This window comes from Triticum urartu, chromosome 3, assembly GCF_003073215.2.
Source record: "Triticum urartu cultivar G1812 chromosome 3, Tu2.1, whole genome shotgun sequence".
In the NCBI taxonomy this organism is placed as follows: Eukaryota; Viridiplantae; Streptophyta; class Magnoliopsida; order Poales; family Poaceae; genus Triticum; species Triticum urartu.
The window spans coordinates 669,727,777-669,743,814 of NC_053024.1; the positions used below are offsets into that span (position 1 = coordinate 669,727,777).

The following is a 16,038-nucleotide window of genomic DNA, read 5'->3' on the forward strand; positions in this document are numbered from 1 at the left end:
CCCGGTAGCTGTAGAGTTCTGCCCGGGTTGTGTTCCTGCCATGAAGACTTCGACCCAATTCGGCGGCTCAAGGGGGTCTGGAATACTGCTGCCATCGGAATAGCCCCCGAGCATGTCGTCCTGCAGCTGGTACAAAGAGTCCGTCTCGCCCGTTGATGATGCGGTGTCAGAACAGACGGTCGTCTCACCGCCCTCCATCGATCCTTTAGAGTATTCACCGCCGTGGACGCAACCTACGAAGGCATGCTTCACGGCGGATTGAACACGGGCGGTCCTCGCGCGCCGAGCCGTTTCGATGAGGTTGGTGTGGACGTCCGGCTCAGGACCTGACTCGCCGATCCGGCCGATGAAGACGTGAATTCCGCCGAAGGGGACCCGGTACCCGTACTCAATTGAGCCGGCCTCGGGGCCCCAACCTTCGTCGTCGATGTAGAGCTTGCCACGACGACTCTTGGTCTTCCGGCCCACAACGTATCCCTTGAGCCCTTCGAAGCTGCCCTTCAAGAATTCAAATCCACCGTGCGCTGGCCCCACGGTGGGCGCCAACTGTCGTGGAATTGTCACGGCAGATGTCCTAGAGCAAATACTTAGTCGTAGGGCCATCGCACTAGGAAGCTTAAAGGGATTAATCGGGACAAAGGACACGAGAGGGTTTTATACTAGTTCGGCCCCTTACGATGAAGGTAAAAGCCTACGTCTAGTTGGGATTGGTATTGCTGGGGTTTCGATCACCAAGAGGCTCAACTCGTCGGCTTGGTTATCGATTTGTTGTTTCTTGCCCTAAGCCGCCACCGGGTCGTCCCCTTATATACATGGGTTGACGCCTGGTGGCCTACAGAGTCCCGGCCGGCTCATAATCGTGTCCGGCTCGGTGACTTCCTTTATATGCATTTCTTTACAAGTCTTTCCTTACATACGGCGGTTTACAATATCGGGCCTTAAGCCGCCTCCAGGCCTTTGGGCCTTCTATAAGGTTTAATAAACTATCGTCTGGAATGTTTACTGAGCTTCTAGCGTAACCCGCCATTGGGGCTGACCCGGCCCCTCCTGGGCGGGTCATAACTGATAGTAATATCCCCAACAGGGGTCGAGACAAGGGCGGGGTGGTCGCAGGAGCGCCGCTGGCCACAGGCAATGGAGGCAGACGATTTGGCCTGGGCTGTAAGGCGGCCAGAGGAACAAGAGAAATAGTGTGCTGTAACACCCACGATGCGGCTATATCTCCCACGTCTCGGAGCACGACTTAGAGGCATAACCGCATTGTAGGTATGTCGCAAGAGGGGTAATCTTTACACATCCCATGTACTAAATAAGAAAGAGGTACAAAGTTGGCTTAAAATCGCCACTTCACACAATACATAAATAAAGCATTACATGATCCAGAATACAATCAAGGTCCGACTACGGAACCAAAATAAAAACAACCCCAAATGCATAAGATCCCCGATCGCCCCAACTGGGCTCCACTACTGATCGCCTGGAAAGGAAACGTAGTAACGTCCTGAATCCTCGTCGAACTCCCACTTGAGTTCGGTCGCATCCCCTGGAATGGCATCATCGGCAGATGCATCTGGTTTCGGAAGTAATCTGTGAGTCACGGGGACTCAGCAATCTCACACCCTCGCGATCAAGACTATTTAAGCTTATGGGTAGGAAAAGGTAGTGAGGTGGAACTACAGCAAGCACTAGCATATATGATGGCTAACTTACGCAAATGAGAGTGAGAAGAGAAGGCAAAGCACAGTCGAGAAGCTACAAAGATCAAGAAGTGATCCTAAAACTACTTAAGTTCAAGCATAACACGAGACCGTGTTCTCTTCCCGGACTCCGCCGAAAAGAGACCATCACGGCTACACACGCTGTTGATTCATTTTAATTAAGTTAAGTGTCAGGTTTTCTACAACTGGATATTAACAAATTTCCATCTGCCCATAACCGCGGGCATGGCTTTCGAAAGTTCAAAACCCTGCAGGGGTGTCCTAACTTAGCCCATCACAAGCTTTCACGGTCAACGAAGGATATTCCTTCTCCCAGGACGTCCCAATCAGACTCGGAATCCCGGTTACAAGACATTTCAACAATCATAAAACAAGACCAGCAAAGCCGCCCGAATGTGCCGACAAATCCCGATAGGAGCTGCACATATCTCGTTCTCAGGGCACACCGGATGAGCCAGACGTCGGGTTGGCATAGACCCTGGTTGCCCAGGGGGCGCCGGACATCGCTCAGGTTGGACCAACACTTAGAGAAGCACTGGCCCGGGGGGGTTAAAATAAAGATGACCCTTGAGTCGGCGAAACCGAAGGGAAAAAGGCTAGGTGGCAAATGGTAAAACCAAGGTTGGGCCTTGCTGGAGGAGTTTTATTCAAGGTGAACTGTCAAGGGGTTCCCATTATAACCCAACCGCGTAAGGAACGCAAAATCAAGGAACATAACACCGGTATGACGGAAACTAAGGCGGCAAGAGTGGAACAAAACACCAGGCATAAGGCCGAGCCTTCCACCCTTTACCAAGTGTATAGATGCATTAAAGTAAACAAGATATAATAATGATATCCCGACAATAATCATGTTCCAACAAGGAACAAACCCCAATCTTCACCTGCAACTAGCAACGCTATAAGAGGGGCTGAGCAAAGCGGTAACATAGCTAAACAACGGTTTTCTAGGACAAGGTGGGTTAGAGGCTTGACATGGCAATATGGGAGGCATGATAAAGCATGTGGTAGGTATCGCGGCATAGGCATAGCAATAGAGCGAGCAACTAGCAAGCAAAGATAGAAGTGATTTAGAGGGTATGGTCATCTTGCCTGCAAAGTTTTCTGAGTTGACGTAAGCTTGATCCTCGTAAGCGTACTCAGCGGGTTCCTCGATCATGTACTCGTCTCCTGGCTCTACCCAAGGCAAGAACACGAGCAAGGGAAACACAATCAACCACGGTGCAATGCGCAAGCAACATGATGCAAAAACATGGCATGATATGCGGGATGTAATATGCAATGCATATGCGTGCTCCGGAAGGAAAAGATTGAACCAGGCCTCAACTTGGTAAACCAAGAGCGCCGCTGGGAAGATGAGTTGATTTTAGTCGAAATCGATATAAAGATCACCGGAATCGGATGCACGGTTTGCAAATGGCAAGCAAAACAATAATGGCACAAAACTGCGATTAACAGCACGATGCCATCTAAAATACAACAAGAAACTAAGCTACTGCACTCTAACATAGCAACAAAGCACATGGCAGTGATCTACTCAAGATGCTTGACGAAACATGAACACTGAGCTACGGCTAAATCACACAATAGAAGGTTCAAACAAGCATGGCAAAAGTGCAAAAGATATCAGCTTCACAGACTTGGTGGAAATAACAACATGTCAGGAATTAACATCAGGAAGCAAAGTTTAGAGCAAGATAACAACGTGCTACAGGATCAGAACATAGCAAACCAAGGCATGGCATGAAACTAATCAAAGCATATAACAAATGTACCTTACTGACCATAAGCCAAAAGGGATCAGAAGATATGATGGCACCCATGTAAACATAGCAAGTTTCGTTAACAGATTCAGACTTTGCAGAAAACTGGACATGGCAAAAACAGAGTTACGTAGGCATGTTTGCGAGCTCGATGCACTCACCACAAGGCATTGCATGACAAACTAAGCATACACCCAGCAAGAGGACATGATCAAGAAGCTAAACATGGCAAGAACAACCTCATAGCAAGCATGGATCAACTACAACAACCTTGGCAAAATTGATTAACACGTAAACAATCTGCCAGGAACATTTTATAGCAAAAGTAGAGCAAGATTGAGTCATGCTAGGGTACTCCATAAATGCAAACAAAGGCATGGATGGATAGAGCACAACCATATGCTCAAATCATCCTTACTGAACATACTCAAAAGAGGCATGGATCACTCTGTAGCAACATGAATACATGGCATAAAAATAACATTAGGGAAATGACTTAGTGAAATTCTAAGTCCCCGAAAACAGCAACATCACGAGAGCTACTTTGCATGCTTGTGCTAGTCACCACATTGATCACAAAAATACATGGCATACACCCCTGTAAAGATGGCATGGCATAGCCCAAAACACATGTAGAGCTCATGCTCATATGCAGCACACATTAATCATGGCAAGAATGACAAATGCTCATAATCTGTTAAGAAACAGAAACCAACATTTTATAACACTCTTGCAACAGCACTTTAGGCATCAAGATGGACTCAAAATAGCATGGTGCAATGGAACAAAATGAAGAGCACATCCTAACAAACAATTTGATATATTACACATCCAAAACGGAGCTACGGATGCAGAGTTATGATGCGATGAACATAGCTAAAAAAATAACAGAAAAGGACTTGGAGTATTTCGGGTCAACCCTAAACTCCAGATCTGGATCTGGCACGGACTTTGAGGATCGCTGAGAATGCCTGCGGTGGCCGGAGCTTGGGGAGAAAGCGGCGGCCGGCGTGGAGCTCGTCGGAGTAGAGGCCGCAGAGGAAGGGGTCGCCGGAATCCGGAGCTTGCCGGAGAAGCGAGCGGCGGTGGCGGCGCTCCACGACGACGTCGAGGCGAGGCGGCGGCGAGGTTCGGTCGGCGGCGAGACGGCGCGCGGCGGCCAGAGTCGGCCGGCGGCGGAGGCGGTGACCCGGCGAGCTGCGGGCGCGCGGGCGCTGAGCGGGCGGCGGTGGAGGTGACGGGCCTCGGGGGCCCGACTCAGGCTCGGGCGGGCCGGCGGCGGCAGGCGGTGGCGCTGCCACGTGGCGGTGCCTGGTTGGCCGCGGGCGGCGGCACCGGCGTGTCCGGCGGAAACGGACACGTCCGGCGGCGGCAGGGGCTATTTCTTAGGGTTTGGACTGAGGATTTTCAGAGGGGGCATATATTTATAGGTAGAGGGAGTTAGGAGAGTCTAAATGAGATGCAGTTTTCGGCCACGCGATCGTGATCGAATGGCCGAGAGGATGGAGGGGGTTTGGATGGGGTTTGGGCCACTTTGGAGGGGTGTTGGGCTGCAACACACACGAGGCCTTTACGGTTCCTCGGTTAACCGTTGGAGTATCAAATGAACTCCAAATGGCACGAAATTTGACAGGCGGTCTACCGGTGGTGTACCAAGGCCGCTTGGCAAGTCTCGGTCCAATCCGAGAACGTTTAACACCCACACACGAAAAGAGACAAAAGGGGGCGCCGAAGGGCGTAGGAGTGTCGGATCGCAAAATGGACAATGGGGAAAATGCTCGGATGCATGAGACGAACACGTATGCAAATGTTGATGCACATGATGACATGATATGAAATGCATGACATGGACAAAATGCCAAACGAAGACAAAACCCAACCACGAGGGAATATCATAACTTAGAGCCGAAAATGGCAAGAGTTGGAATACAAATATGGCAAGTTACATACGGGGCGTTACATGTGCGTCAGGTTAGAGCTGGAAGACAACTATGAATCCGTTGGATCTTGATCCAATGGTACATATAGAATCAACTTGTCAAAAAAACGATGCAGTCAACTGACGCCCAGTCATTCCAAAAAAAAGAATAGAAGTCTGGGCCACGCCCCGGTCCCTAGGCCTGCAATAGTAAGCTACAGTGTGTCTACAGGGCCTAAAATGCTACACTGATCAAAGAAAGCATTATGCATACCCCAGGCCCAGGCCCCCCGGCCTGGGTCCTGGATCCGCCACTGGATGGATGTTTAGGGCCTGTTCTGAATCTCTTCCAACTCTCCCAACTCCGAAGATTCAGCTTCTCAGCCTGGCTTCTCACTCCATCTAGCGATCTCGATTCGTTCGGCAACCGAATCAGCTTCTCTCTCGCAACTTTGGGCTGGCAGCGGTTGTTGGGCTGTCTTGTAGCATATTGGGCCGGCTTGGAGGCAGGCTGGCAGCCCAAAAAGGTAGGAGAGACCGTTTTCTGTTCGAGGAACAAGCACGAGGCTGTTTTGACGAAGAAAGAAGGGATGATAGATGTTAAACGAACCGTTTTCCTTCACTTGGCGATGGCATACCTTGTAATTTCAGTGCACTCCGCATTTTAGAGGATTTTGTGGAGCATCGTTTTCTCAGCTTCTCAAACTCCACCAAAATAACACTACGGGTTGTCACAACTTCTTGAAGCTAGGTTCTCACATCGAAAACGTTCGGCTCAGCTTCACATCTGGAGTTTACATAGCGCGGAGCTGGAGAACTTCAGAACAGGCCCTTAGTTTGGTTCAATGTCGAGCGGCGAGGCCGGTCCAATGCAATGGCTTTTAGGAACCATGATGTAGAGCTATGGTGGTGCACAAGCACCAAGGTCTGATTTTTCCCATTAGGCAATTAGCTAAAAGAAAACTAGCTTGTGCACCATCGTAGTCTCCGCATGTAGAATCTACAGTGATGATGCGAAACACGACAGTAAAGACGCCCCGTACTATAAGTGAACCCTGATCGATCATCGATCTCAAACTAGCTTGGACCATGGCTGTATCCTTTGCGTATTTCCCTCTGCATGTGTAGGGGTATTTGTATGTTCTGCTTATAGTGGACGTACGCAATGAATTTTACTCACTCTATAAAAAGTACAAGATCGTTTAGATCACTATAAAAAATATACGACCAAAACAAAGGCGGGATACGGTGTCTCGATCGTGTGGATTAGCCGGAGCACGCAGCTAGCGATACTGTGGCAGTGGCGCGGAGGAGTGTAGGCTGAAGACAACAGGCACCACAGTCCACAATGCAGTGGCAGCTCTAGGAATTTGCAACCCGGTATTCATGCGTATTCATTTTGCCAAAATCATTATTGTTTTTTAAAAATTGTCACTGTTTTACCAAAATCAACAATGTTTTGTAAAAATCATGGGTATTCACATGAGGACCCAAGAATACCCATAGCGCCGCCCCTGCCAAAATGGTCCGTGATCGACAGAGGAAGGTTCCAACAACTTCACACGTACGTATGTACAAGAAGGCGAATGCATTGTGTGGCTAGCGAGCTACTTGAGCTAAGGCTGGTCATAATGGGGTGTAACTTATACTAGTGTCATGCATATAACATTAGTCTAAGTTATTATCTTTATAGTGCAAAATAATATAGTAGTAGTGTCAGGGCCGGTCCTGAGATTTCGGGGGCCCGGGGCAAGATAACATAATGGGCCCTAAAACAAGATAAACATTTGAGTATTTTCTTTTCATATTTCAACTGCAAATTTATACGCAGTACATTATAACTTCTGTTGCATTGTCATCTCAACTATAAAATACAAGGGTCATAATTATTCATAGTAAAAGTTGTCAATCTTGCCAATTGGCACCTTTTATTTTGTATTATTAGTTCATCCTATAATTTTTTTGCTAGATTGTTCTTCAACAGTATCTGAAGCTAATTCGTTCGAATTCCCAGTAGTAGAACTACTTATGCCTGTTTATAAAATTTTGTCAATACAGTAGCTACTTTCGGGAACTCAATTAACACAACGCATGTTTTTTGTCCTTACCAGATACATAGTAGCAATCTTGCTAATTAGCACACAAATATATGAAGCGAAAAACTAAAAGACTGCTAATGAAATTAAAAAAGCTAGAACAAGGTACCTGGATGGCTAGAAAATTAGAAACTGCAAGATTTAGCTTCTGCTTACAAATCATGAACAAACATCCGAGTTCCTATTTTCTAATCCCAACAAATCAATAAATCGGACTGTGAGAAAGAGATACGTAAGAGGGAATAAAGAATGATCTTCACGAACAAATGAATGATCTAACAAGGAGATTTGCCTGAAGAAGAGGTTAATGGAATCTGGAAAATCGCAATACCTTCTTCCCCTAATCGCACCCAGCAGCAGGGAATCACAATTAGATGACGCCGGCGGGGCAATGACTGATTTGTTGCCTATTAGGGAAGAGAAGGAATAAAAGCCGAGAAGGCTGCGCTTGCGTCAAGCCGGGAAGTAATCAATATTTTCCATACTTTACCACTTAATTCGTCGCAGAAAATCAATATTTTCCATACGATCCTCATAAAAGAGGAGTATTAATCGATCTAACATCTTTTTCCTGTTACTAGTAATAATGTACATGCAATGCACGTTTATATTAGGTACAATATTAGTTGCACGTTATATTAGGTAAAATATATTTGTTGCACGTTGATATTTGGAAAAATATCAAAACGTGTTTATAACCAATAACAGTGGTGGGTAATTAGAGCGTTAAACGTGTTTGATGCTCAACATTGGAGCGATTTGAGCCGCTAGATAACATGATTTGACGGTGGAGATGGTTTGGATCTGCCTATTTGGGTCTTTTTATATTGGTATAGATATGAGAATCTATCGATTGGTTATATGGGCTAGGCACGTTTGGGGAACCAGGCCATCGGGGGCCCCTTCGTGCTGGGGCCCGGGGCGGCCGCCCCCTCTGCCCCTTCTCAGGGCCGGCTCTGAGTGGTGTCATAGATAATTTCATTTATTAGCTTGTAGACTCTTTTTTTCTCGGAAAGCGTCATGTTACAGTAACATAATATGTTACTCTAAACACTTCTCTCCTCATTAACCATATGTCACATAAGCAAAAAAAAATTGGGGTACGTTATGTTACTACTACCTAAGTTACTCCCACTATGACTAGCCTAAGAGCATCTCCAATAGCTGGCTGAAAAATTTTCCAGGCCCCAAATAGCGTGTGTAGGAGGATGGTTGCTTTACCAGGCGCTGCAAAATTTAGCGCGCTACTATAGCGCTTCAACAGGCGTGGTAAAATCCAACGCATGCGACCAGACAACGCTCGAATTTTAAAAAAAACATATACGAAGAAATATGAGACATCATATAGTTTAAATCATAGCATAGTCTCTAAATCACAAGCCAGTTCATACAATGCTAAATAAAAATAGATAAAATGATGCCAAATAAAACTACTCATCGTCCTCCTCAGTGGTGTAGTCCGATAACGTAAACATGTCGAGTCACCAAGGATCTTCATCGTCCCATGTCGACGCTGGTCCCAGCTCGATCTGGGCTTCTGACAGTTCCTTCCACGCACGCTTGTCCGCCTGACGCACGGCTCGCTCCGCCCTCCTCTGCATCCAGAACTCGTTCTCGGCGGTGACATCTTGTCGGAAGTGCTCGCGCCACACCGCTACGGCGTGCTCGTCTGCCTCGGCGATGAGGAGGCGGCACTCCCGTCTCCGCAGGAGGCGCTGATTAGTCATGTGGAGGCGCGATATCCTGCGCATACTCGCGCGTCCGCACGCCGGTGAAGTTCATCTGCGACCGAGGCCGCTAGAGGCGCCACGCCGCCGCGTCGTACACACGGGCAGCCTCGTGGGTGATCTCGAACATGCCGAGCCCAAGGTGTGTATCGCCGGAGCGGATCTCCGCGTAATACACGCCAGAGGGGCCGGAGGGGCGGAGGTGGACGCCGCTGTAGCCCAAGCTGCTCCGGGGGCGCGGCGGCATGGCGGGGCGCCGGAAGAGGCAGGGGAGAAGGCGCGGCGGCGGCAGCGGGACGCCGGAAGAGGCGAGGAAGAAGTCGCGGCGGGAGGGAAAGAGCGGCAGTTGGCGGGCATCCGCGCACGGCTTTTAACCAGCGCGCTAGGCGACGCGCGCCAAAACTGCCGCACGCTGCCGCTTTTTTCCCACGCGCGCGTCAAACTTTCATGCGCCTGTTGAAGCACGCCGCGGGGCCTCTCGCGCGTCAAATTAACGGGTTTTTTTTTCAATGTGTGGCTTATCTAGTGTGTCTGTTTGAAATGCTCTGAGCATTAGAGCATCTCCAGCCGCGCCCCTAAGAAGGCCCCCAAGGCGATTTTTCTGCCGCCGACGCCAAAAAACCGGCTCAGTCGCGCCCCCAAGGGCCCAGTTTTCGCCGGCTCGGGTCGAAATTGTCGCTGGCGGATCCAACCCGAACCCGGCGCGCTGGGGGTCGCTCGGGGGCGCCGGGCGAATCGTTTTTGGCGCGAAGAGCCGCGGGCCAGCCGCGTCAGCGACTCGACTCTTTTCTCGCCGCTTCGTCGTCCTCATCGCCTCGTTTCCCGCGACGAATCAATGCCAAAGTTGCGCGCTGCGCGGGCTGCCGCGCCGGTCAGCCTCCATTGATGCCTCACGGGCGGCGCAGTGAAGGCCGGACGACGCGCGTCCCCTCGGCCGCCACGCCATCAAGCCACGCGTAATGCGCCGGCCAAGCCTACCACGCGGCGCCTCCGCCTATATAAGCCGACCACCAGCGCGCTGGAGACACGCGCAGATACTCCACCGCCGACGCGCCCATTTCTCCCCCCTTCCTTCTCTCGCCGTCTCCAGTTCAGAAGAATGGCCGAGCGCTTTCCAGGCGACGGCGCGGCGGCGAATGGCTTCGGGCGCCGCCATCTTCACGAGGACGAGTCTCGCCTCCTTTTCGAGGCCGAGTACCCGGTCCCGCCGGACATGCGGGTGCCCGGGGCTTGGAGGATCAGCGCTGGTGGCATGCCGGTGCCACCACCACCCACCGGGGCGGCGCGACATGCGGAGATCGCACGTATCCGCGCGTCCTTGCCGCGGGCGGCGAGGGAGGGGCCACGGTACGTCCCCGACAGCCCGCTCTGGGAGCCCTACTTCCGCCGCCGTCACGCCGAGCAGCTCGACGCCACCAACGGCGTCGTGCCCTCCGGCAGGCTCAACTCCGAGGGCCGGCGCCGGTGGTGGGGCGTGCCCGGCCGCACGTTGGAGGCCGTCCTCGAGTACATCGAGGGCGGCAACACGCCGCGCCTCGAGTACCCCGCTCCCCCGTCCTTCTCACGCCGTCGTGGAAGCTCCTGAACGCCGAGGCGCATGGAGCGGCCCGGGGCGTCCTCCTCCTCGTCCGGACGCTCGTCGGGCTCTTCCTGCCTCCGCCCCGTCAAGCCGGAGCCCCAGGACACGCCTGTCAGCGCGCGCACCCGCAGCTCCGGCATCCGCATCGGCGACTCCGCCCCCCCCCCCATCGGCCGCTTCGTCCTCGTCAAGCCCAAGTCGGAGCCCGGCCTCCCCGCGGAGTACGAGGAGATAGCCCGGCGCGGCTTCTTCGACGAGGACGCCCTGCGGTGGGCGCGGGACGACTACCTCCGTGACGAGATGGTCCGGCAGCGCCGGGCCCTGGAGGAGATCGCCGCCCGCAAGCGTGGGCGCGAGGACGAGCACGGCATCGTGGTCCTCGACAGCGACGACGACGACGACGCCCCCGGACCGTCCAACCCGCCGCGCCAATCGGGGGAGGGATGCAGCAGGGACGGCGGCGGCGACGACTACACGCGGTTCTACCGCCTCCTCGGCATGTAGAACTGCAAAGGCGGACGGCGGGCGGCGAGCAGCGAGGTAGACGGCGAGGAGCGGCGATGGAAACGGCGGGGGCGGCCCATGCTAGTTTTTTTCTTTTTTTATAAAATATGTTTAAATTTGAATGAATTCGCAAATGTTTGCGTTAAATTTGAATCGTGTTTGCGCCGTATTTGATTTTTTCGAAAAAATGTGGGCGCCGCGACTGGGGGGCATCACGCCTCAGTGTATGGTTTAGCGGCGGTGCGCCCCCAGAGGTGAATTTTAACCCCTCCTAAAAGGCCAACGGCTGAAGATGCTCTTATGAACACGAGGAAGCATGGGTCTCGAAGAAACTTGCGTCTCGCTAGTTCATTGCTACACGCTCACACGACCCTAGGTTGTGGAAAACTTGAGGCGGGTGGCGTGCGCGCGAGCCGGCCCGTTCCAAGGGCTGAGCTGGTTTACAATGTGGAAGGTGGGCGTGAAAGGAGACGGAGAAGGCACGCAGAGCAAGCAGTGATGGTGGCGTGTGACTAGTGACGTTTTTGTGTGTGTGGAACCTACATCTTGTTAACCATTGATTGCTACTGTACACAGAATGTCGTGGAAAACTCGACGCGGATACTGCGAGACTTCCGAAGGCTGAGCTGTTTTACACTTGAGAGTTCAGTTCACAAGTGGCTGCTGTCATCGATCGTTTACAACTACAAGTGGGCAATCTTGGCCGCCGATTCCCGGGCCCCATGCACGTACTAGCAGACGACTCGATCCACGACTCGCCCTGGTGGCGCCGGAGCAAACGACTCCATCGACCGACGACTTGCGCGGGTGGCGCCGGAGCAATGCCGTGACCCGGCCGGCAGTGTGACTCGCATGCCATGCCGTACGTGCTGAGGTGAGGTCCCATGGGCACCATTCACGGGCATGTACGTACTTTGGATTGCTACTGCTCTTACCATCACGCGCTCCCCGCTTTCCTTGCTGTTTCACGGGCCACTATATATATAAGCAAAGGATTATTGTCCCCAGGCATCACCACACTACAACCCATCTGCATTTGCAGCCACTCGGTTAGCAGCTCTCTCTCATCCACCCCGTACTCCTCCGCCCATCTCGTTTGACCGCCCCAACTGAAGCCGGACACCCGCTAGGACAAGGTGATCATCTGCCCCCTCTATACGAATTCCTTTTCACTATGCGGATATGCGATTCTCTAGCAGTATACGCCGCTACCTATCGATCTATACATCCTATCATGCGCTCATCGGTAACAGTCAACACGCATCTCACTCATGTTCCTTGGGCCTGGATATCTAGCGGACACCAAATTTTTGGCATGGCAGATCGAACGTTTTTTCATGTCAAGTTGTGTTCGCCCTGGACGTCAAGTTTAGTTGACGAGCATGGCAAATCCGCCTCAACTCTTATTCCGCCAGAAAAATTGCCGTGCTTGCGGACTGAAATTGACATTCTCGCGCCAATATAAAGCATGAACAACGTCCGATTGCCATGTCTGAAAATCTGACGTCGGATTTTTAGCCTTTCTGTATTTCTTTTCAGGGAGAAAATGATGACAATGGCGGAGAAGGTGCCGGAGATGGTGGTCCAGACACTTGTGGACAAAGCCGTGAATAGAGCCGTCTCCTTCGTGTTCGGACTCCGCGGGGAGAAGCGCTCTCAGGAGGACCTCATGAAGAGGCTGGTGACCGCGCACGACGACCTGGAGCTGAAATTTGAGAGGACGAGCAGGCTGCCCATCACTGAGACGGCATTGCTCCGTCGAAGGATGGAGATCAAACAGGCCTTCCAGGAGTGCCATGACTTGCTCTCCAACCTCGAGCTGCAGCAAGACGAAGGGGCACCCTCTCCGCCCAAAAAGGCCAAGTCTCTCTTCGCCTTGGGCACAGAAAATAACCTGCTGAGACCCTCGGACGTCGCAAAGTTCGAGCGGTCCGTGGAGAAGGCCGACAGGCTCCTACGCGACTTGAAGGACGGCTTTACACTTGCCCAGTATAGGTTTTATCTCAGCCCTCTGGTCGCAAAGCTTCTTCAAGGCAGGGCGCTCTGGTACAAGGAGGAGCAAGGATCCCAGGGCCGCTGCCTCATGGTGCACACGTGCCCTTCCGAAGAGCATGGTATGCTGGCAATGCTAGGCTTCAAACACAAAGACCTCAATAGGCCGATGGCATATGTTTACTTCACGGTAACGCTGCGGCTAACTGAGAGCACGGACATTATTGGGATTGCTAATGAGTGCCTTAAGTCACTTCAATCACTTGGTCCCCAGTTCACGTCCTTGGCCGATCTAGCGGTCGGGGAAATCGCTGAGATATCTTCACAAGTCCTAGTTTCACCATGGCCGTGGCAATATGCAGATGTTGATCTCGCCAAGTTGGGCAGAATAGGCCGTCAAGACCCATTCTGCTGCAAAGAAGATGGGATCTATTCTTGTGAGAACAAGGCCGTTCCATCGGAATTAACACGTAGATTTCCAGAATCAGTCATCGCCATGGGTTTTAACTGCCATATTTCAGCTCCCCGGAGCAGCGCAACTAGAACTAGAGCGCACAGAAACACCCACCCATATCTAATGTTGACCATTAGCTGTGCACCCCATTGCTCGAACGCAGCCCTCAGTGACCGGAGTTTGCAGCAAGCAGAGAAGGCAATACAAACGGAGGCGATCGAGTCTTTCGTCCAACAACCTGATGAGCCGTATAAAATGTATTGGTTCTCCGCACATGGTTGTGCAAGCTTTATAGTATCAAAGCCTGTCGTTGAAACCAGCACGTCAAACACTCGGAGAGTGTCAAAGAGAAACCGTAGAGGTAACTGAGACTTCAGAGTATTAGTCTCTTCTATGTTGCTTAGCCTATACTATGAGAATAAGATGTTGTGTTTACGCTAAAATCTCGCTCATGATTCCCAGTTTGTTGTTTGTCAATGCTCATGGAGATTTTTTCTTTTACATGAATCAAACACTAGTAATGTTTAGAAAACTCGTAACCTCACATTTGATCAGAAACGAAAATTCATAACAACCACATTAAGGGCAACTCCAAGGCAGACTCATAAACCTTCCGCAACCGTTCAGAATGCGGAAGCCATCCAACGCTGACCTGTATCGGTCTACGAAGCGGCTCGAACGTGATTCTTCCCATAAACCGGAGACAAACGTTGGGGAGGGGAGGGGGGGGGGGGGTTGCGGGAGTCCAGACCGATCCCAAGCCCGTTTTCTGACTGTCCTGGCCTATCAAAAACACCTCCCCGTGCGCTCCCGCCTAGCGCTAGCTTCCCGCATTCATGCCGCTGTAGAGCGCGAAGCTCAACACTGAAGACGGCTTAGAGAGGACGTGACCCCTCACAGCCTCCGCCATTAAAGCGACGCGCCAGCCGAGGGCGCCACCACGACACGTCTCCGGTGTCCACACCTGTTCAACGCCGGAGATGTGTGACTGGACGGGAAGGGACACATATGTACCGCGCCCGTTCAATGTCGTTGTCCATCCGTCTGCAGCCCCTTAAGCAAGCTCCCCGGCCGAGAAACCCACTCCGGCGCCGCGCATTGACGCACCCGGACGCCTGGCCTCACCGGAATTCTTTATATAAAGGCGGCCACACCTGGCTAACTCCACACCACAACACCAGCCCCTCCACATGCTCCTCCCTTGCACTACATCTGCCATGACCGCTAGCGGGGAAGCATTGTGGGACAGTCTGTCGCCGGAGATGAAGCACGTCGTGGCCGCCCTTGCCGCCACCTGGCATAGCCGCCGTGCTAGGCGGATCGAGGCCGGCCAGCTCGCCTGAGGTCTGTGACGATGAAGACGACACCACGATGGAGACGGGCTTCGACGACTCCGTCGCGGCTCCCGCGCGGGTTGCAGGAGTCCAGACCGATCCCAAGCCCGTTTTCTGACTGTCCTGGCCTACCAAAAACACCTCCCCGTGCGCTCCCGCCTAGCGGTAGCTTCCCGCATTCATGCCGCTGTAGAGCGCGAAGCTCAACACTGAAGACGGCTTAGAGAGGACGTGACCCCTCACAGCCTCCGCCATTAAAGCGACGCGCCAGCCGAGGGCGCCACCACGACACGTCTCCGGTGTTCGCACCTGTTCAACGCCGGAGATGTGTGACTGGACGGGAAGGGACACATATCTACCGCGCCCGTTCAATGTCGTTGTCCATCCGTCTGCAGCCCCTTAAGCAAGCTCCCCGGCCGAGAAACCCACTCCGGCGCCGCGCATTGACGCACCCGGACGCCTGGCCTCACCGGAATTCTTTATATAAAGGCGGCCACGCCCGGCTAACTCCACACCACAACACCAGCCCCTCCACATGCTCCTCCCTTGGACTACATCTGCCATGACCGCTAGCGGGGAAGCATTGTGGGACAGTCTGTCGCCGGAGATGAAGCACGTCGTGGCCGCCCTTGCCGCCACCTGGCATAGCCGCCGTGCTAGGAGGATCGAGGCCGGCCAGCTCGCCTGAGGTCTCTGACGATGAAGACGACACCACGATGGAGACGGGCTTCGACGACTCCGCCGCGGCTCCCGCGCCTCCTGTGCAAGCCGGCTTCACCATGGAACAGGCGCATGCGCAGTTCAATGCTGCCATGGCGGAGGTGCAGCCTGCATCAGCGCAGGAGGAACAACGGTGCAACCTGTTTCTTCTTGAATAGCACCGGTGGAGGGCCAGATCTACGGCGAGCGTGAGAGTGAGGAGGCTGTGGCGGCCATGGGCGCGGTGAACCCAA

At 52.5% G+C, this 16,038-nt stretch overlaps 1 protein-coding gene across 2 annotated transcripts; it reads left to right on the top strand.

The window, feature by feature from the left end:
* Positions 1 to 12,289: 12,289 nt before the first annotated feature.
* On the top strand, positions 12,290 to 14,215 carry LOC125545810. 2 transcript variants are annotated; one of them, XM_048709844.1, is made up of 2 exons: positions 12,290 to 12,441; positions 12,824 to 14,215. In XM_048709844.1, exon 2 carries the CDS (start codon positions 12,852 to 12,854, stop codon positions 14,118 to 14,120), a length of 1,269 nt encoding a protein of 422 aa, XP_048565801.1. In that variant the 5' UTR covers positions 12,290 to 12,441; positions 12,824 to 12,851; the 3' UTR covers positions 14,121 to 14,215. The 2 variants fall into 2 exon arrangements, with proteins under 2 accessions (XP_048565801.1, XP_048565802.1); XM_048709845.1 differs by having other exon boundaries at positions 12,291 to 12,441; positions 12,845 to 14,215.
* Positions 14,216 to 16,038: the final 1,823 nt, after the last annotated feature.

Bases quoted from the DNA above. Each gene is read 5' to 3' on its own strand.
- LOC125545810 (XM_048709844.1), top strand. From the start codon at position 12,852: ATGATGACAATGGCGGAGAAGGTGCCGGAGATGGTGGTCCAGACACTT.